The 19,938-nt window shown below is 52.5% G+C and overlaps 2 protein-coding genes across 2 annotated transcripts in view; one reads left to right on the top strand and one right to left on the bottom strand.

Moving 5' to 3' along the window:
* cdc42bpab (CDC42 binding protein kinase alpha (DMPK-like) b) overlaps positions 1-10,772 on the top strand; it is a gene marked incomplete at its 5' end in the record, with an annotated part of 66,833 nt that extends 56,061 nt beyond the window's left edge. Inside the window, 12 exon segments of the mRNA XM_080513977.1 lie at positions 2-172; positions 2,405-2,467; positions 2,553-2,807; positions 3,873-4,043; positions 4,074-4,301; positions 4,477-4,574; positions 4,668-4,752; positions 4,851-4,974; positions 5,619-5,736; positions 6,010-6,130; positions 7,370-7,527; positions 10,150-10,772. Of these exon segments, the coding sequence (XP_080370103.1) occupies positions 2-172; positions 2,405-2,467; positions 2,553-2,807; positions 3,873-4,043; positions 4,074-4,301; positions 4,477-4,574; positions 4,668-4,752; positions 4,851-4,974; positions 5,619-5,736; positions 6,010-6,130; positions 7,370-7,527; positions 10,150-10,281 (1,724 nt within the window). The 3' untranslated portion in view covers positions 10,282-10,772.
* Positions 10,773-12,261: 1,489 nt separating this feature from the next.
* fzd3a (frizzled class receptor 3a) lies at positions 12,262-19,349 on the bottom strand. The gene is given in 8 exon segments (XM_080513603.1): positions 12,262-13,262; positions 13,329-13,586; positions 14,504-14,652; positions 15,946-16,197; positions 18,515-18,527; positions 18,529-18,812; positions 18,897-19,079; positions 19,081-19,349. Coding segments are annotated over 8 exon segments (1,479 nt in total). The 5' UTR covers positions 19,177-19,349; the 3' UTR covers positions 12,262-13,018.
* Positions 19,350-19,938: the final 589 nt, after the last annotated feature.

Raw genomic sequence — 19,938 nt, 5'->3', positions numbered from 1 at the left:
CCTGATCCTGGCCGACAGCGACAGGAGAGGAACAAGTGGGTGGGGCTGCTGAACGAGCTGCACCGCATCCTGAAGAAGAACAAGCTGAAGGAGCGCTTCGTCTACGTGCCCAAGGAGGCGTACGACAGCACGCTGCCCCTCATCAAGACCACCCAGTCCGCCGCCATCATCGGTGCGTGTCCGCTTAGCGTCCACCGCTAGCATCCACCGCTTGCATCCACCACTAGCATCCACCGCTAGCGTCCACCACTAGCATCCACCACTAGCATCCACCACTAGCATCCACCGCTTGCATCCACCGCTAGCGTCCACTACTAGCGTCCACCACTAGCATCCACCACTAGCATCCACCGCTTGCATCCACCACTAGCGTCCACCAGTAGCATCCACCGCTAGCATCCACCGCTTGCATCCACCACTAGCGTCCACCAGTAGCATCCACCGCTAGCGTCCACCGCTAGCGTCCACTACTAGCGTCCACCACTAGCATCCACCACTAGCATCCACCGCTTGCATCCACCACTAGCGTCCACCACTAGCGTCCACCGCTAGCGTCCACCACTAGCGTCCACCACTAGCATCCACCACTAGCATCCACCGCTTGCGTCCACCGCTTGCGTCCACCACTAGCATCCACCGCTAGCATCCACCGCTTGCATCCACCGCTTGCATCCACCACTAGCGTCCACCGCTTGCATCCACCACTAGCATCCACCGCTAGCATCCACCGCTTGCATCCACCACTAGCGTCACCACTAGCGTCCACCACTAGCGTCCACCACTAGCATCCACCGCTAGCGTCCACCGCTAGCGTCCACCGCTAGCGTCCACCGCTAGCGTCCACCGCTTGCATCCACCACTAGCATCCACCGCTTGCATCCACCGCTAGCGCCCACCGCTAGCGCCCACCACTAGCATCCACCACTAGCGTCCACCGCTAGCGTCCACCGCTAGCGCCCACCACTTGCATCCACCAGTAGCATCCACCGCTAGCATCCACCGCTTGCATCCACCACTAGCGTCCACCAGTAGCATCCACCGCTAGCGTCCACCGCTAGCGTCCACTACTAGCGTCCACCACTAGCATCCACCACTAGCATCCACCGCTTGCATCCACCACTAGCGTCCACCACTAGCGTCCACCGCTAGCGTCCACCACTAGCGTCCACCACTAGCATCCACCACTAGCATCCACCGCTTGCGTCCACCGCTTGCGTCCACCACTAGCATCCACCACTAGCATCCACCGCTAGCATCCACCGCTTGCATCCACCACTAGCGTCCACCACTAGCGTCCACCACTAGCGTCCACCACTAGCATCCACCGCTAGCGTCCACCGCTAGCGTCCACCGCTAGCGTCCACCGCTAGCGTCCACCGCTTGCATCCACCACTAGCATCCACCGCTTGCATCCACCGCTAGCGCCCACCGCTAGCGCCCACCACTAGCATCCACCACTAGCGTCCACCGCTAGCGTCCACCGCTAGCGCCCACCACTTGCATCCACCAGTAGCATCCACCGCTAGCATCCACCGCTTGCATCCACCACTAGCGTCCACCAGTAGCATCCACCGCTAGCGTCCACCGCTAGCGTCCACTACTAGCGTCCACCACTAGCATCCACCACTAGCATCCACCGCTTGCATCCACCACTAGCGTCCACCGCTAGCGTCCACCACTAGCGTCCACCACTAGCATCCACCACTAGCATCCACCGCTTGCGTCCACCGCTTGCGTCCACCACTAGCATCCACCGCTAGCATCCACCGCTTGCATCCACCGCTTGCATCCACCACTAGCGTCCACCGCTTGCATCCACCACTAGCATCCACCGCTAGCATCCACCGCTTGCGTCCACCACTAGCGTCCACCACTAGCGTCCACCACTAGCATCCACCGCTTGCATCCACCGCTAGCGTCCACCGCTAGCGTCCACCGCTAGCGTCCACCGCTAGCGTCCACCACTAGCATCCACCGCTTGCATCCACCGCTAGCGCCCACCGCTAGCGCCCACCACTAGCATCCACCACTAGCGTCCACCGCTAGCGTCCACCGCTAGCGCCCACCACTTGCATCCACCACTAGTGTCCACCGCTAGCATCCACCACTAGCATCCACCGCTTGCGTCCACCGCTTGCGTCCACCGCTAGCGTCCACCGCTAGCGTCCACCGCTTGCGTCCACCGCTAGCGTCCACCGCTAGCGTCCACCGCTTGCGTCCACCGCTAGCGTCCACCGCTAGCGTCCACCACTAGCATCCACCACTAGCGTCCACCGCTAGCTTCCACCGCTAGCATCCACCGCTTGCATCCACCGCTAGCGTCCACCGCTAGCTTCCACCGCTAGCGTCCACCGCTAGCGTCCACCGCCGGTCAATCTGAAAACTCTCGTCTCTCCCCCTCCAGATCACGAGCGCGTCGCCCTCGGCAACGAGGAGGGTCTTTTCATCATCCACGTCACCAAAGACGGTGAGAGTCTGTCCTCCGTCTCCTCCGGGGGGGGGGGGGGGGGGGGGGGTGGACTCGGCGTCTCTGAGCTCTCCTCCGTCCTCAGAGATCATCCGGGTGGGGGAACAACAAGAAGGTCCACCACGTGGACCTGATCCTGCAGGAGCAGCTGCTCGCCGTCATCTCGGGCCGGAACCGCCACGTCCGCCTCGTCCCCACGCAGGCGCTGGACGGACGCGAGACGGACTCCTACAAGCTGGCGGAGACCAAGGGCTGCCAGACCATCGTGTCGGGGCCGGTGCGCGGCGGCGCCCTCACCTGCCTGTGTGTCGCCATGAAGAGACAGATCATCTGCTACGAGGTCCAGACCTGAGATTCCCTCACAAGACAATGTCGTTTACCTTCTTTCTTTTTGTCTTTTTTTTAGTTTCCTTCTCCCTCCTACTTTTAAACGAAAGCAAAAAGTTTTGATTTTATTTTGTCAACTCAAATAAAAAAAAAAAAAAAGAAGCAACACCCCTATTTATACCTTCTGGAAAAATAATAATAATAAAAAAAAAGAAATTCTGCAGTGAAAGGAGACTGAATTCTGAACATCAATAGCTGCACCGTGTTCAAAAGTATTCTTGACCTGGAGACGTATTGAGGCTGGATGTTTTACTCGTTGGAATAAATATTTTTTTATTTTATTAGTTTATTTGATAAGAACAGTTCATATTAATGAACGTCTGTAAAACAGTGTAAAAATGCCAGATTATAGCAAAAATGCAAATTTTCATCTGTTGTCCCTCGGCAGGTGACACAAGATACAGGAAACATAAAATAAAAATTACATTTAAAAAATACATTTAAAATAAAAAAAATACATTTAAAATGAAAGAAATTAAATTTACAATAAAAAATAAATAGAAAATAGAAAATACATTTAAAATAAAAAAAATACAATAAAAAAATACATTTAAAATTTTAAAAATACATAAAAAAAATACATTTAAAATTAAAAAAATGTATTTACAATAAAAAAATACATTTAAAAAATGCATTTAAAATTAAAAAAATACATTTAAAATTAAAAAAATACATTTAAAAAATACATTTAAAAAAGAAAATACATTTAAAATTAAAAAAATACATTTACAATAAAAAAATACATTTAAAAAATACATTTAAAATTAAAAAATACATTTAAAATTAAAAAAATGCATTTACAAACCTCACATACTGTATATTAAACAGCAGACAGTTAAAAGTGTTCTCAGACTTGGTCCAAACCAGTTCCAGACAACTGTTCCTTTTGTGGGACAAACGTCTCTCACTAGATCGCCCAGGCCTCACGTCGGCTCCTACCTTGTTTTATTCATTTATTTATGTTTAATGTTCCTGTTGGAAGCGACCCCCCTGACGGCGCCTCCCTCTGGTCCCACAGGTGAACAAGAGCAAAGGGCGCCACCGCCGGCTGAGGGAGCTGCAGGCCCCGGGAGCCGGTGCAGTGGATGGGTCTGCTCAGCGAGCGTCTCTACGTGGGCTACCAGTCCGGCTTCACCCCGCTACAGGTTGTCACTGCCCCCACCACCCCCACCCTCCCCGTGTTTGGTTCTCAAAAAAAACAAACGTTAACAACCAACTGTGCCGTCCCCAGCGTCCACGGAGACGTGTCCCCGGTCAGCCTGCTGCAACCCGGAGGACCACACGCTGGCCTTCATCCCCCAGCAGGGCCTGGACGCCCTCTGCGCCGTGGAGATCTCCAGCAAGGAGCTGCTGCTGTGCTTCAGCTCCATCGGCGTGTACGTGGACTCGCAGGGCCGCCGCTCGCGCCAGCAGGAGCTGATGTGGCCGGCCGTGCCCAACGCCGCCTGTGAGTGACGACGGACGACACAAAACACATGTCCAAATAAATCTACGTTCCACTGCAGAGTCTCATTGCGTACAGACACGATGATGAGTAAACCGGTTTAATGCTAGCGCGTGACGTTAAAAGCACATTATTTGCGTCCGCGGGGTGTAAAAAGTGGACCTGTGCTCTGGTTCAGGCTACAACGCCCCCTACCTGTCGGTGTACAGCGAGAACGCCGTGGACGTGTTTGACGTGAACACCATGGAGTGGATACAGACCATCCCGCTCAAGAAGGTCAGTGTGTGGCGCCGCCTGCTGGGGGGGGGGGGGAAACGCTGCAGCGACTGAAACGTGAGGATGACGACGGCCTCTGCTCTTCGTCCTCAGGTGCGTCCTCTGAACACGGACGGCTCCCTGAACCTGCTGGGCCTGGAGACGGTGCGCCTCATCTACTTCAGGAACAAGATGGCGGGTAGGAAGTTGTTTTTGTTTTTTAACGACCATCTATTGTTAGCAAAGTTGAGGTTTTTTGCACACGAGCAGAGTGAAATGTTGTGTCTGCGCCACCAGAGGGCGACGAGCTGGTGGTGCCGGAGACGTCGGACAACAGCAGGAAGCAGATGGTTCGCAGCATGAACAACAAGAGACGCTTCTCCTTCAGAGTGCCGGAAGAGGAGCGGCTGCAGCAGAGGAGGTGGGAGGGGGGGGCGGAGTCAGGGTGGAGGGGGCGGGGCCAGATTCACTGTGGAGGAAGCGGGGACAGTTACTGTGGGAGGGATTGGAGTCACTGCAGAGGTGGAGGGAGGGACAGTCACTGTGGGATAAGGGGCGGAGTCAGGGTGGAGGGGGCGGGACCATAGTGACTGTGAAAGAGGGTGGGGATATGGCTTTGGAGGGGGTGGAGTCACTGGAGGGGGCGGGGACATGCTCACACTGGCATTGGAGGAAATGAGTCACTGGAGGGGGTGGAGTCACTGTAGAAGGGGCGGCGCCACTGAAGAGGGGGTGGAGTCCTTGCAGAAGGGGTGGAGCCACTGTAGAGGTGACACATCACTGAGATAAGAGGGGCGGAGTCACTGGATGGGGGCGGAGTCATTGTAGAGGGGGCAGGGCCAGAGTCACTGCTGAGAAAATTAAAATACAGTTTAAAAAACAGTAAATGCAGCAGTTTATAACTGGATCTACTGTGTGTGTGTGTGTGTGTGTGTGTGTGTGTGTGTGTGTGTGTGTGTGTGTGTGTGTGTGTGTGTGTGTGTGTGTGTGTGTGTGTGTGTGTGTGTGTGTGTGTGTGTGTGTGTGTGTGTGTGTGTGTGTGTGTGTGTGTGTGTGTGTGTGCAGAGAGATGCTGAGAGACCCTGAGATGAGGAACAAGCTCATCTCCAACCCGACCAACTTCAACCACGTGGCCCACATGGGACCAGGAGACGGGATCCAGATCCTGAAAGACCTGCCCATGGTACACACACACACACACACACACACACACACACACACACACACACAGCATGTCATCACTGCAAGTTTTTTTTCCTTTTTATTTTGTAAACTAACTTGAAATCTCAATCAATTATTCACCAAAACACCACAAACTACACCTGAATTCGTGTGTGTGTAACGTGTGTCTGCACCGCCCTCACCCCCACCCTCACCCACCCTCCCCCCCCCCCACACACTGTCCCGTGTGTGTATGTGTGTGTTTGTTTTGTGTGTGTGTGTGTGTTTAACCCAGAACGTCCGTGTCCAGGAGAACCGCGGCGCCGGGTTCAGCGGCTCCGTCAGCATCCCCTCCATCACTAAGAACCGGGCGGAGCCGGGCCGCTCCATGAGCGCCAGCAGCGGTCTGGGAATACGTGAGTATCAAACCTTCACACGGCGACAACGACCTTTGAAGAGACGGACGAGAACAACTTGCAGAAGTGGAAACGGAGTTCCTCCGTCCAGCACTTGAGCTGAAGCTAAAATGTGCTCGTGTGTAAAAAAAAAAAACACAGCTCCGCCAAGTGGCCGGATGTATGAACTGCAGCGTTCCGTCCTTCCCTTCAACATGGGAGTGTCAATAAGCTTTAAAGTCCTAGTGAAATGTAAAACACTACTACTAGTTGTGGTTCTACTTGTAAGGTTCCTCCGACTCTGCCCCACCACTGTTGTCGCATAACAAAGTTATGTGAATTTTGAATCTCCAGCCGAGGAAGTCGGGGGAATCCTTCTTCTTCGTGGGCGTGACGTCACGAGTTGTGCAGATCTCCATCTGTTGTGTTTATATCGGCTTGTTTCCTCTTAAATATCCAAGTTTTTACAGTGTTTTGAAGTTATAGTCGGTTGTTTTATGAGCCTTGACGAAAGATTGAGCCTGGAAGAGACCAGAGAGAGGAGAAAAGGAGCACGGGCGGCTAGTGGGAGCTGTTAGCGGCTAGTGGGAGCTGCTAGCGGCTAACAGGAGCCGCTAGCTCGGGCGGCTAGTAGATGATCAAGTAACACCTGGACTCATCTTCGGTGATTCAGTCAGAAAAGCTCTTGGACATGTTGGATCCAGGAAGCCGGTCGTTCTGCCAAAAGTCAGGAGCCTCAAAGCCTCAAAGGTGAAAACTGGCGGCTGCTGAGGCGAGGAGACGAGGACGAATGGAGGACGAAGCGTCTTCTGCTTCCTCAAACATGTTCCAGACGGGGTCACCGATGGCAGAACCACCTTCTGTGTCTTCTTCATCAATCACTGGGTTTGAAATGACCATGATGATGAAATGTGGTTAAATTCAGCCTCTTCGTGGTCAAAACTCTGATCCTCCATAATGTAAACACAACTTGGGCGTGTGCACAACTCGTGATGTCACTCTGTTATTGTCAGAAGCTCCGCCCAGCAGAGGAAATAGCGCCGTTTATCGGCTATTTTCTCGCAGATTGTCGTGTTTTAACATTTTACCCTTCAGCCAGTTAGCATGAAAAATGTCCCTAGAAGTGTTTTGGAGGTGGAGTTTTAATTTCACTAGGACTTTAAGGAGTTTAATTTCTTTATCTAGCATCTAATAGAAACTTTAATGTCACGTTTCTGAGCTGCAGTGGATGTTTGTGTGACTCCGCCCCCTCCTGTACAGGCTCCTCCTCCCAGAACGGCAGCGCCCTCCGCCGGGAGCTGTCCGGCGGCAGCTACAGCTCCAAGCGTCAGACCATGACGTCTCCCTCCGAGAGCTCGCTGTCCTCCGGCGGCGGGATGGACTGCGGCGACGCGCCGCTCTCACAGTTCGACAGGGAGGTGAGTGGAAGCCGCCGCCGCCGCCCGACGTAGCGCCGCTGGAGGCGATGGGTGTTCCTGTAGCAGGCAGTCGTGTTTGAGTGTAGAGCGCAGAGCTCCTCTTCCTCCTCTTCCTCCTCCTCCTCCCTCCATCCGTCACAAACATCCCGCCTCATCCCACCACTCTGTAGTGACTCCTCCTCCTCCTCCTCCTCGGCTGAGGATCCGATGAAGCGGTTTCTGTTCTTGAAGCTCAGACCTTCGTTTTTGTTTTTGTTTTTTTTTTAAATCCTCGTCACGCGATCGTCAGGATCCCTCGTCCCTCCAGAGGAAACTCGTCCTCTCGTTCCTTGAGCGTCTCTGAGCCTCCAGCTCTTCCTTCGCCCAGACAGAGCCGCTCCAGGACGCCGCTAGATTTTCAGCTTCCGGGGGGGGAGTGAGGGAGGGGAGGGTGGGGGTGTAATTTTGTCCACTCGTTAGCTCGTCACATTTCAGGATTTCGTCGTTAGCTTAGCATCGCAAGCATGAGAGGAAACATTTCTACTCCAGAGCCGTCATTCATGAGGAACATCAGCTTTGTCAGTCAGAGGCTTCGACCCCCCGCTGACCCCCCCAGACCCCCCCGACCCTCAGACTGCCTGCCATTTTCTCTTCCGCCCCCCAAAGCCGCCCCATCAACTTCCCATTCCTCCCATCTCCCCTCTTTTCCCTCAACTTCTGTTGTTACCTGGCGCAACCCCCCTCCCCCCCTCCCCTCTTCCCCCTCCCCCCCCTCCCCCTCCCCCCCCCCCCCCCAGCATGTTGTCAGCCGGGCGCTGAGTCTGAACTCTCCTCTGTCAGTGGCAGGCGGTCTCACCGTCGGAGAAGACCCCCGATCTGAAAAGGGCTTTAAGGACCCTGCTTAGTAAGATGAAGGTAAAGTCCCAACGGCTGCAACGCAACACACCAGCCCCCCCCACCCGTACGCCCCCCCCCCCCCCCCCCCCCACGTGTGACACACACACATACACACACCCACACACACACACACACACACACAGGATGTCACTGAGAGTCCACCCCCCCCCCCGTCACATCAGCGCCATCCGACGGTTTTCGCTGCATCCTTCACCGGAGTGGGGGCTTGCACCATAAGCCCCGCCCCCTCCTCCTCCTCGGCGCCCCCCCTCCCACCTCATGGCTGCTGCAGGTCACAGAGCATGTCTGCTTCCATCGCGGCCGGGTTTCTAACCAGCAGAGCACAGGGGGGGTTCTGTGTGGGGGGGTGGTGGGGGGGGGGTGGGGGTCTGGGTTAGGCTGCACTGGTTGAAACACAGAGTCTGCATGCTGTGAGCTGGTACCGACACCCGGGGGTCACCATGGGCCCGCCGGGACACGACCACACACACAACCATTGTGTAGGATGTAGCCGGGCAGCTAGCGGCGGTGGAAGCTAAAAACATGGCCGATAAGAACGAGTGTGAGGACGAGACCGGCGCCGTCCTGATGTTCTCCGGCGCCGCTTGTCCACCACATCCGCCAGTGGAGACGTAAGACAAGACGCCCGTAACCTGGGCTGAAATGAGGAGCTTTTATTTTGAAACCAGGTGGCTTCATAAACTCAAGGATTCATCATTTAACCATCCTGTCCTTCAGCTCTCTGCTGCCCCCCGGAGGGTCCAACCCTCCACTGCTGCCCGCCTGCATCCTGTGTGTGTGTGTGTGTGTGTGTGTGTGTGTGTGGTGTGTGTGTGTGTGTGTGTGTGTGTGTGTGTGTGTGTGTGTGTGTGTGTGTGTGTGTGTGTGTGTGTGTGTGTGTCGTCATCATGTTGATTCAAAGTGAACTTGTTGTTTCGTTGTAGGATGTTTAGCGCTCGTCACGCCGGAACGCCGTTTTTCGGCCGATCGTCCACACGAGGCGTCGTCGTAAAAATCCCCGAAAACTTTATTTATTTATTATAATTTTTTTCCGAACACCGATCCCGGAGAGGGGAAATTGTAAAACCCCGGCTCGGCCGTGAACGACAAAGACCATCGTCTGTGGGAAAAAAGATAAACAACTGATAACCACAACAGTGGCGACCTCCGTGCTCCAGGTGGCGCTGCACAAGCTAATGACGCTACTGACGCTAGCAGCAGGAGCGTAGACCTTTAGAACTCGCTGATATTAAGTTTACGAGCAGGAGTCTACTTCTAGATTTCTATGTGCTCCGTGTCGTTTTCTGCGTTTTTTTAGTGAGTCTGTTGAGCCACAGCGCCCCTAAAGGCCGGGCGCAGGTACTACACGCCTGGCGTCCTCACGTGTGGACGGAAAAAGATGGTTTTTGTCTCGTGTGGACGAGGTCCTAGACCCAGTTGAGACCCTGAACTGGCCTGAGATCAGGAGAACCCCCCCCCTCCCCCCTCCCCCTCCCCCCGCATGTCTCCTCCAGCTCATCATTTCATCTGATGTGGAATGAAGACGAGGGTCCGGGGGTCTTCGGCTCAGTTCAGGACAGACGGAGCAGCAGGAAGTAGACTTCCAAAATAAAGTCCACTGATTGAATGATGATTATTGACTTCCTGCTTCTCTTGTCTTCCGTCACTGTTTTTGACGTCTTCGTACAGAAACCTCTTCTCATGTCTCTCTCTCTCTCTCCCTCTCTCTCCCCCCCCCCCCCCCAGGACTCGGACTCCCCCCGCCACTCCACGGCCTCCAACAGCTCCACCTTCAGCAGCCCCCCCAGCCCCGCCTCCCCCCACAAGACCAAGTCCCTGTCCCTGGAGAGCACAGACCGCATGGGCTGGGACACATGAGGAGGAGGAGGAGGAGGAGGCGGAGCCTCTGACCAGCGGCCCCGCCCACCCAGACACACCCCCCCCCCCCACCCCCCCCCCGCTCTGCCCAGAGAACTGCACCCAACCCCCCTCCACCTCCACCCCCCCCCCCCTCCCCCTCATGTCCTCAGCTGCCACCAGGGGGCGCAAACACTAAAGTCTCCCAGGGAAACCTCGCTCTGTGTGTGTGTGTGTGTGTGTGTGTGTGAGTGTGAGAGAGAGAGAGAGAGAGAGAGAGAGAGAAAGGGGGAGGGGCCACAGCGACAACATAGGAAACGACGACGTCCCGTCTTTGCTACTTTTTTTTTTTCTTCCTCCTCTTCCTCTTCCTCTTCGAACCGACGACTCGGCTGTTTTCCCTCGTGGAGTTTTTTTTTTTTTTCTTCTTCTTCTTTTTCGTTCAGATCCTGGAAACGAGAAGAAGGTTTGTTTGTACAGACGAGCCGGGGCCACGTTTTAATTTATTTATGAGCCGCGAGGACGGGGGAGGGGGGAGGGGTGAGGGGGGAGGGGCCTCGCTCTCGTCGGCCGCCGCGATTATTTAGAGAGAGAGAAAATGGCAAGAAGAAAAAACTAGAAAAAGGAAACAAGTTTTATTCTTTATTTCTGCTTCTGATGTTAAAAGTGCACAACTTTATTGTTTTATTTTTTAATTTTTTTAAAATTTTGATCGTCTCCAGCTTCTCATCGGTCCAACGCGTCACTGCGCCTCCTGCTGGTTCCTGCCGGTTCCTGCAGACTCCCATCACAATAATGTACATAGGTTCAAAGTAGAGAGTAATATATGATAAGGAAAATACTATAGAGAAGAAAACGACAAAAAAAAAACTTTGATTCTCTGTTTTGTTTTTGGAGTGATTTGGGTTGTTTCCACACAAAAAAAAGCCATTTTAACCACTTTTTTTTTTTTACCCAGTTGTTTTAGCGCTAGCTTGTTTTCTACTGTACGTTTGACGTGTGCTGGTTCCTCCTGTCGTCTCGGTTCTTCCTCCCACTTTGGGCTTTTTTTGAGTCGAAGCGACTCGTCCTGGACGTTTAATCTCACATGTAACCTGGAGGTGGTTTAACTTTCTGTTGTTGTTTTTTTTTTTTTTTTTTTTTAAACGGGTGGACGCTAAGCCCCTCCCCCTCCCCCGACACGCCCTCCACCGCTAACGTTTTATGAAATAAGCTTCTGATCACAAAACACTACGGTTAAAAATACAAAAAGACACTAAAATAAGAATGTAAGCTGCAAGAAAAGTCGTGATTTTTTTTTTAATTTTTTTTTTTCCTCAGTGCTGCTCGGTGTTCGCCGAACCCCCCCCAACCCCTCCGTCACCCCCCCCCCCCCCCGCATTTTAACTTGGTTTCGCTTTATTTGATTCCCACGACCTTTTAGGAAACTTCGCCACAAAGGGAAACGATAAATTTCGTGGTCATTCCTGCTGACCCCCCCCTCCTCCCCCCCCCCCCCCCCCCCCACAAAATCACTCATTCCAAAAACCCAGGAGATTTTTTTTTTTTTTTCTGTTTTCGAAAAGCTTTTCGGTTTATAGTTTTGCTGGAGTCGATAAGAAAACGTTGGCGTCGTTTGTACACAATCTCAAGCTTTTCACGTTGTAATACCGGTTTGGACCACAAGGTGGCGGGAGACCTCGCGTTACTGTTACCTTTTCTTTTTTTTTTAAAGAAAAGGAAGAAACGGTTTGTGGGAGGAGGAGGAGGGGGGGACTCAGGAAACGTGTGAACCAATGAGATGTTTGTGTGGGAGGTTTGTTGGGGGCGGAGCCAGCGAGGACATGATGATGATGATGATGATGAAATCTTCGGGGAAAGAAAGTTCAAACGCCTTTGCATTTCAGTGAGGTCTTATCTACAGTACCTTCTATATAATTTTGCTCTTTCATATCATATCCACTTGTTTTCTAGGATTGCTTTGTAATAATTTGTACAGTTTTGCATGTTATAGATGTAATCTTCTTTTTTTTTTTTTTTTTTTTTTGGTTTGTTTTTTTTTCTGTTGTTTTACTTGCTCCTTTTTGACCGGTTTGGGCGTTTTACTGAGGATAACCCCACTACAGGTGGTAGATTCTTTTTTTTGCACAAAATTAAAATTACAAAAAAAAAAAAAAACAAAAAAAAAATATTTAAGGTGTAAGGTCAAAACAAACAAGAAAAAAATAAACAAAAAAAAAATAATGTATGAACTGGCTGCCACACTTACCGTGGGGAACTCATTATATTAACCTGACTCCGATGTATTTCAATAAAGCGGAGGGCTGTTACAAATACACACCGTGTGACCGTCTCTTTTAAAAAAAAACAACTTTTATTACAAAAAAAGGACGACAGAAGTTAAATCTTTTTACATCTATCAACAGGTTGGAGGCGCTAGAGGGGAAGAAACTACTGGAGCGCAGAGTCCGGGGGACGGAAGCGTCGTGTTCGTAAGGCCAGAGCGTCGGTTCAGGGGGGGGCGGAGCCTCGGTTCAGAGGGGGGCGGAGCCTCCAGGCCCACGTGGACGTTGAACCTTGTAGTTGGCCTGTGGGGCCACTAGAGAGGGGGGGGGGGTGGACGAGAAAAAAAAAAACTCTTTGGATGATCCCACGCCGTGAAGGAAGTTTTTTCTAAACGTTAAAAACAGTTTGTCGTTCCGGCGTTTTTTAGATTTCCATCAGAACAAAATGGACGGTTCGGACGCCGCCGAGGCGTTTTAAGGCGGCGCGGTCGCCGTCAGGCAGCGGCTCCTCCACCGTCCTCCTCCAGCACGCGGTGGATCCCGTTCCCCGGCCCGCCGCCGCCGCCGCTCAGGTCCCTGAAGCTTCCGTGTCTGGAGGCGGAGTCCAGCCGCTGCGTGGAGCCGTCCAGCCGGGCGCTGCTGCAGTGTCGGGACGGCGTGTGGTCGTGGAGGCGGGGCAGGCTGCCGTACGCCAGCCGCTCGTCGGTGGCGGCGGCCCGGAAGCTGGAGGCGGTGTACCTGGTGGAGAGAAGGAAGGAGTGGGTGAGGTGAGGCCACTTCCTGTGTGGCGGCGGCGTCCCTCACCGGCCGTCGCGGGAGCGGTGCAGGCTGCCGTGGTAGCTGCTGGTCTTGGAGCGGGCGCTGCGCAGCGAGCCGGCGCGGCTGCTGCCGCCGCTCAGCGGCTCGTCCAGCATGGCGAGGTGGGTGGAGGAGGCGTGCGTGGACGTGCCCTGCGTGGACGTGCCGCGGGATTTCCTCGCCACGGGGGCGGCCGGGTCGCGCAGCAGCAGCTGGGTGAAGTCCGGCTCCTGCAGCACCTGGCGGCTCCCCGTCGCCATCCCTCTGCGGGGGGGAGGAGGAGGAGGAGGGGGAGGGGGGGGGAGGAGGAGGAGGAGGAGGAGGAGGGCAGTGTGGGCAGGGTCAGGCGCAGGAGGGAGGGCAGGGAGAGGGGGAAGGTGGCGGGGTGGTAGAAGAGGATGGAGGAGTGTGTGGAGCAGGCGGTGGGAGAGGGGGTTAATGCTCTGAGTTTGGAGGGGGGAGGGGTGAGCGCAGAGAGGGGTGTGTGTTCACCGACGAGCTGCACCAAACACACACACACACACACACACACACACTGCACGACACTCAGACTGAGCACACAGACATCAGTGTTTCCTCGTGTGGCCTCCAGGGGGCGCCGTCTCCTCACAACACAGGAGAAAGACTAAACAGAACCAGAAGAACCTGAGAGACGAGTTTCAGGTGCAGCTGTGGAATTATTATTATTGTTTTTTTTTGTTGGGCCTCGTTTCCATGACGACGTTTCACCAGTTTCTTCTCCACACGGCGCATGCTGCTGCGCTCGCAGCTTCTCCTTGATCTCCTTGATCTGTATCTGGATATTCTATTTTTATTCAGGATTAAAACAATTTGTCATCTGGACATTTTTTTTGAGTTTACGTGTCTAAAGTATCACTTCACATAAATTGGACACCTTTATTGTGAAAGGCATTGCGTCATGTGACCTCCACAGACGCATTAATGTCGGGGTCAAATTCTGACCAATGTCATTTTTGCCAATCGAGTGTTTTTTAGATCAGCGTCTGTCAGTTTTCATATTTATACTTAAAAAAAAAAATCCCATGGCGGCCGGATTAGATCCTCTGGAGGGCTGGTTCTGGGCCCCGGGCCTCATGTTTGACACCCCTGATCTATACGTGTGTGGTGGCGGTGTTGTGGCGCCCCCTGTGGCGTGTGCTGGCAGTGCAGCAGATACGTACTCTTTCCGTCTCTTGCCGTGGAAGAAGCTGGCCCACTCGAAGCAGGTCTTCTTACTGGCCACCCAGAACACGGAGGGGATCCCCACCACCAGCATCATCAGGTACTTGAGGAGGAAGAGGACCAGGTCTGGACGGCTGGACGTCCCCACCTGAGGGACGGAGGGACGGACGGAGAAAGAATTACAGCAAAAGTACACAAACACTGAGGTTTTTTTTTGTCTCTTTCTCTATTTTAATGTGATTCTGAGGAAGAATTTCCTCTGGATCAGCAGGTCGGAGTTACGTGATGCACCTGAACGCATCGCACGTGAATCGGCGCCGTAAAAACCCATAAATTAACCGCGTCATTGTTTAAGCTGCACGGTTCAAAGCCTGCGGGAGGAAAAAAAAGGCCGGAGCTTCTAGTCCAGGAATTACGGTAAATTTAATCTGGACCAAGACGACGTGGTTCATTAAAATGTTCCTGACGTCATGTGACCTTCCTGGAACGTGGCGGACAAACTGAAGACTGAAGAGTAGGGGGACGACCCCCCCCCCCCCCCCCCATCCACTCCTCCAGCCTGGGGGCGAGGAGGCAGTAGAATGACACAGCGACCAAAGTGCTCGTTACACCGAGGACGTTCGTGAGCATCAACCTCCGATGGACGGATGGAGGTTAATGAAGCGGAGGACTGGAAACAGCCTCGCTCTCGTCCTCCTCCTGGACTGGGCCACTCAGGGGGGGGGGGGGGGGGGGGATGAGGGGGCTTTTAAGATAAATATATCCCAGCCTTGTATTGATGCATTATGTGTTTTGTTGTGGCAGAGCTCAGCTCATGTTGGGATGTAGTGGAACTGATGGAGCAGCTTGACCCCGACGACCCCCCCCACCCCCCCCCCCCACACACACACACACACTGGATTACTGCTCTCTTACACAATGTTGTGTTTACGTGGAAGATTAAAAGCGTCTCTTCTCTCCAGCAGATCAAACATTCCAGTCGACTCGTTTCTTTTTCCAGCCGAACATCTGAATCAACTCAAACGTGAACTTTTAACGACGTCCTGCTGCAAAACCCTGACGACTTGACGAAATGAGGTTTATGTGTTCAGATCTGATATTTTCTCTGGACTGAGGAAAACGTTGACGACTTGAAATGACGAGTAATAATCTAGAGCTGCACTCGGTAGAGCGAACACCTTCGCACCACTAGCGTGACCGCCGCTAGCTCACGTCGACGCTAACTAGCCTGCGTCAGTGTGGAACGCAGCAGGGAGCGTCTCCACGGCGACAGGCGCTTTGCACGGGAACATTTTACTGCAGGTTTTTGGGCTTTATTCTGAAAGGGTCAGAATCTAATGTGGATCTTTGACGATGATAAATCTTCCCCGAACACTTTCGTGGGATTCAGGCGAGTGGTTTTAAGTGAACGGTTGTTAAAAAAAGACACGAGCGGATGGACCTGGTAGGGGCAGGGGATGTGGTAGTCACGGCAACGGTCCTGGACCCAGCTGGTCTCCCAGGCGGCCCGGTGGCTGCTCTCGTACAGGTAGCAGGCCAGCACGGCGAGCAGCGGCACCAGGTACAGCACGGAGAACACGCCGATCCGGATCATGAACTTCACCAGCTTGTCCTGGTTCTCCTTCTCCAGCGGGATCTCCATGCGGACCCGGTTCAGGGCGGCGATGCCCGCCAGCAGCAGGGCCACGCCCACCTGGGAGGGAACGGCGTCAACACACACACACCTGAGAGGGAAGTGAACGCTGTCCATATCTACAATATCTACAGGAAGAGTGGAGAGATTCCAGAAAGTGTAGTGATCTCAGCTTTAGACCAAAACCTGGTGTGGAAAAGCGACAATTCCTCTACACATTAACCCTTAGATGCCCAGGTGGGTCAAAAATGACCCCAGGGGTTGTTATTCTTCAACATCTTTCAAATGAAAAGTTGTGATATTTTCATATTCCAGGTGTTTCTCATAAAACATGTTTGTGACATGAAGCCATCTGCATTTTTTGTTATTTTTTCATTAATTTTAAGAAATTGCAGTTTTTGTATCACTATACTTTTGTGTAAATGAGACTGTCAGAGTTGCTAAGAATTAAGTTTCATAAACGATTCCATAGGAACTGCTTGTGGAAGAGTGGGGTCGTGATACAAAAACTTAAAATTAATGAAAAAATGTATACAAATTCAAATGGCCTCATGTCACAAACATGTTTTATGAGGAATACCTGGAATATGAAAATACTACAAGTCTTTGTTTTAAAGATTTTGAAGAATAACAACCCAGTATACGGTAAAAACGCATCGATTTGAATTGAGTGTCGGTTCTGGAGGTTTGAGCATCCGAGGTTAAAGAAACATGGGAGAGAGAGCTAAATGAAGAAATAACAGAGGGGGAATGGTTTGTTGTGTAAATCTCAGTCCTCGGCCACCAGCTCCGGGGTTTGGCGGGAATTCAGTTGGAAAAATATCGTTAGATTTTTCATAACTCCAAAAATCAGGACAAAAGTGGCGTCGACACGACGGCCATGTTGGAGACGGTGTGGACACGCTGATGCAGATCACACATATATTTTGACTACAGGTGTGTTGGGAACAAACATGGCAGAGTTTACAAAAAGTAACAGGATATCAGTTCCCCAACACTCGTAAGGTGCTGTACTTGGGAAACATGACTCATCATGTGATGCAGAGAGAAGACGTATATCTGTTATAGATATTAATAACAGCAAGCAGGAAGGTGGTGACCAGATTGTGGTGCAAAGTGGAGCGATGGTTACGTGTTGTGGAGGAAATTGTATTTCTACTGTGTGTTTTGTAGCTACACCGCAATTTCGTTGTACTATGTACAATGACAATAAAGCTAATAATCTAAAATATTGGTACTGGAGAGACTCACTGAAAAACTAAGATTACAGGAGGCTCAATTTGAAGAAACGTGGGAAAAATGGACTGATTTCAGGAGGACAGAGGAGGACAGTAGAGGACAGTAGAGGACGGACGAGGACAGTAGAGGACAGAAGAGAACAGTAGAGGACAGAATAGAACAGTAGAGGACAGAAGAGGACAGTAGAGGACGGACGAGGACGGACGAGGACAGTAGAAGGACAGAAGAGAACAGTAGAGGACAGAAGAGAACAGTAGAGGACAGAAGAGGACAGTAGAGGACAGAATAGAACAGTAGAGGACAGAAGAGGACAGTAGAGAACATAAGAGGACAGTAGAGGACAGAGGAGGACAGTAGAGGACAGTAGAGGACAGAAGAGGGAAGAAGAGGACAGTAGAGGACAGAAGAGGAAGAAGAGGACAGTAGAGGACAGAATAGAACAGTAGAGGACAGAAGAGGACAGTAGAGGACAGAAGAGGACAGTAGAGGGCAGTAGAGGACAGTAGAGGACAGAAGAGGGCATGTAGAGGACAGAAGAGGACAGTAGAGGACAGACGAAGACAGTCGAGGACAGAAGAGGGAAGAAGAGGACAGTAGAGGACAGTAGAGGACAGAAGAGGACAGTAGAGGACGGACGAGGACAGTAGAGACACAGAAGAGGACAGTAGAGAACATAAGAGGACAGTAGAGGACAGAGGAGGACAGTAGAGGACAGAAGAGGACAGTAGAGGACAGTAGAGGACAGAGGAGGACAGTAGAGGACGGACGAGGACAGTAGAGAACAGAAGAGGACAGTAGAGAACATAAGAGGACAGTAGAGGACAGAGGAGGACAGTAGAGGACGGACGAGGACAGTAGAGGACAGAAGAGGACAGTAGAGGGCAGTAGAGGACAGTGGAGGACAGAAGAGGACAGTAGAGAGACCAGAAGAGGACAGTAGAGGACAGAAGAGGACAGCGCCACCTCTGGACAATAGAGACTTTGGTTGATGAAAGATGGATAGATTTGACACTGCAACTGCGAAACTGAAAAATGTCAATAAAAATTAAGTAAAAAAAAAAAAACAAACACACCCGAGAGCGAAGGACCCCCCCTCCCCCGCCCCGCCCCTCCCCGCCCCGCCCCTCCCCTCACCCACCACGTCCAGGGCCGAGCGGCGCCAGCAGGAACCAGCGCAGCGCCGTCAGGTCGTACAGGCCCACGAAGCACACGCCGCTCACGCCGTCGCCCTCGATCTTGTTCATGGCCAGCAGGGCGACGGTGAGGACGCCCGGCACGCCCCAGGCACAGGCGTGGAACAGCAGCGCCTTCTTCTCGATGGCCTCGCTGCCCCACTTGGGCACGGCGGCCAGGAACCAGGTGATGGTGAGGATGACCCACCAGACGCTGCCCGCCACCGTGAAGAAGTAGAGCACCATGAAGAGCAGCGTGCAGGCCTGCGGGGGAGGGGAAGGAGGGGGGGGGGGTTACTACCCCGGCGCTTCCACACCGGGAGACGTTCGGAGGGCGGGGACTCGGACCTTGTTGTGGGACCCCTGGGTGACGGTGGCCGCCCGGAAGCGGCCCGGCGCGGCGGCGTTGCAGGCCACGCCGTCCTCCAGCAGGAAGCCCAGGAAGAAGGCCAGCGACACCATCATGTAGCACACGGCGTAGAAGATGATGGGCCGCTCCGGGTAGCGGAAGCGCGACACGTCGATGAGGAAAGGTGAGGAAGGTGAAGAGCGTGGCCGACAGGCACACGATGGACACCACGCCGATGAAGTAGCGGGCGAAGGCCAGCTCCTGGCGCGTGAAGAACATGTTGGGGCACGGCGGCGAGCAGTCGCGCACGCCCAGGAAGGAGTAGCCCAGCTCCGGCTCCACCTTCAGCTCGCGGGGGCACCAGAAGCCGTAGTCCCGCTGCACCGGCGGCGGCGAGGCGCTGGGGTCGCCGCCGGACTGGAGGTCCACCGGGCGGGGGTAGGGCTCGTCACAGTCCGGGAACCTGGGACACAAACATCGACGTCGGTATCGGTACAGTGAGGCCGATACTCGTCGTTCTATACACTTTGTTTCTTTAGTCATTCATTCTATCATTTATTCTATTATTAGTAGTACTATACAACAGTATTAGACACTATTACACATTGTTATTATCTGTATTATTGTTATTATTATTATTATATAATGCCTACTTCTAATGGCTCTGCACTGCACCTTACTATTTATTGATCTTGCTTTTAACAAGTGCCCATGTTCCCTTCTGTGTTTTACTTTATGTCTTATACCCAGATATTTTTATTTCTTACTTTTATTACTATTCTATTGTATTTATAATATTCGTTTGTACCAGATTGCTGCAACAAGACAATTTCCTTCGGGATGAATAAAGTCATTATCTATCTATCTAGCTATCTATCTATATGATAAAGTATTTCCTGTTCACCTATAAACCCGGTCCGCCAGACGATCTAATCCGGCCGCCGTGTGATTTTTATTTTTTAAAGTATAAATATGAAAACTGACAGAGGCTGATCTAAAAACACTCGATCGGCAAAAATGACATTCAAAACCGCCCGTGGT

This window comes from Blennius ocellaris, assembly GCF_963422515.1.
Source record: "Blennius ocellaris genome assembly, chromosome: 18".
In the NCBI taxonomy this organism is placed as follows: domain Eukaryota; kingdom Metazoa; phylum Chordata; class Actinopteri; order Blenniiformes; family Blenniidae; genus Blennius; species Blennius ocellaris.
Note: the sequence above shows the minus strand (reverse complement) of the source record. Positions and strands in the feature narration are given on the sequence as shown.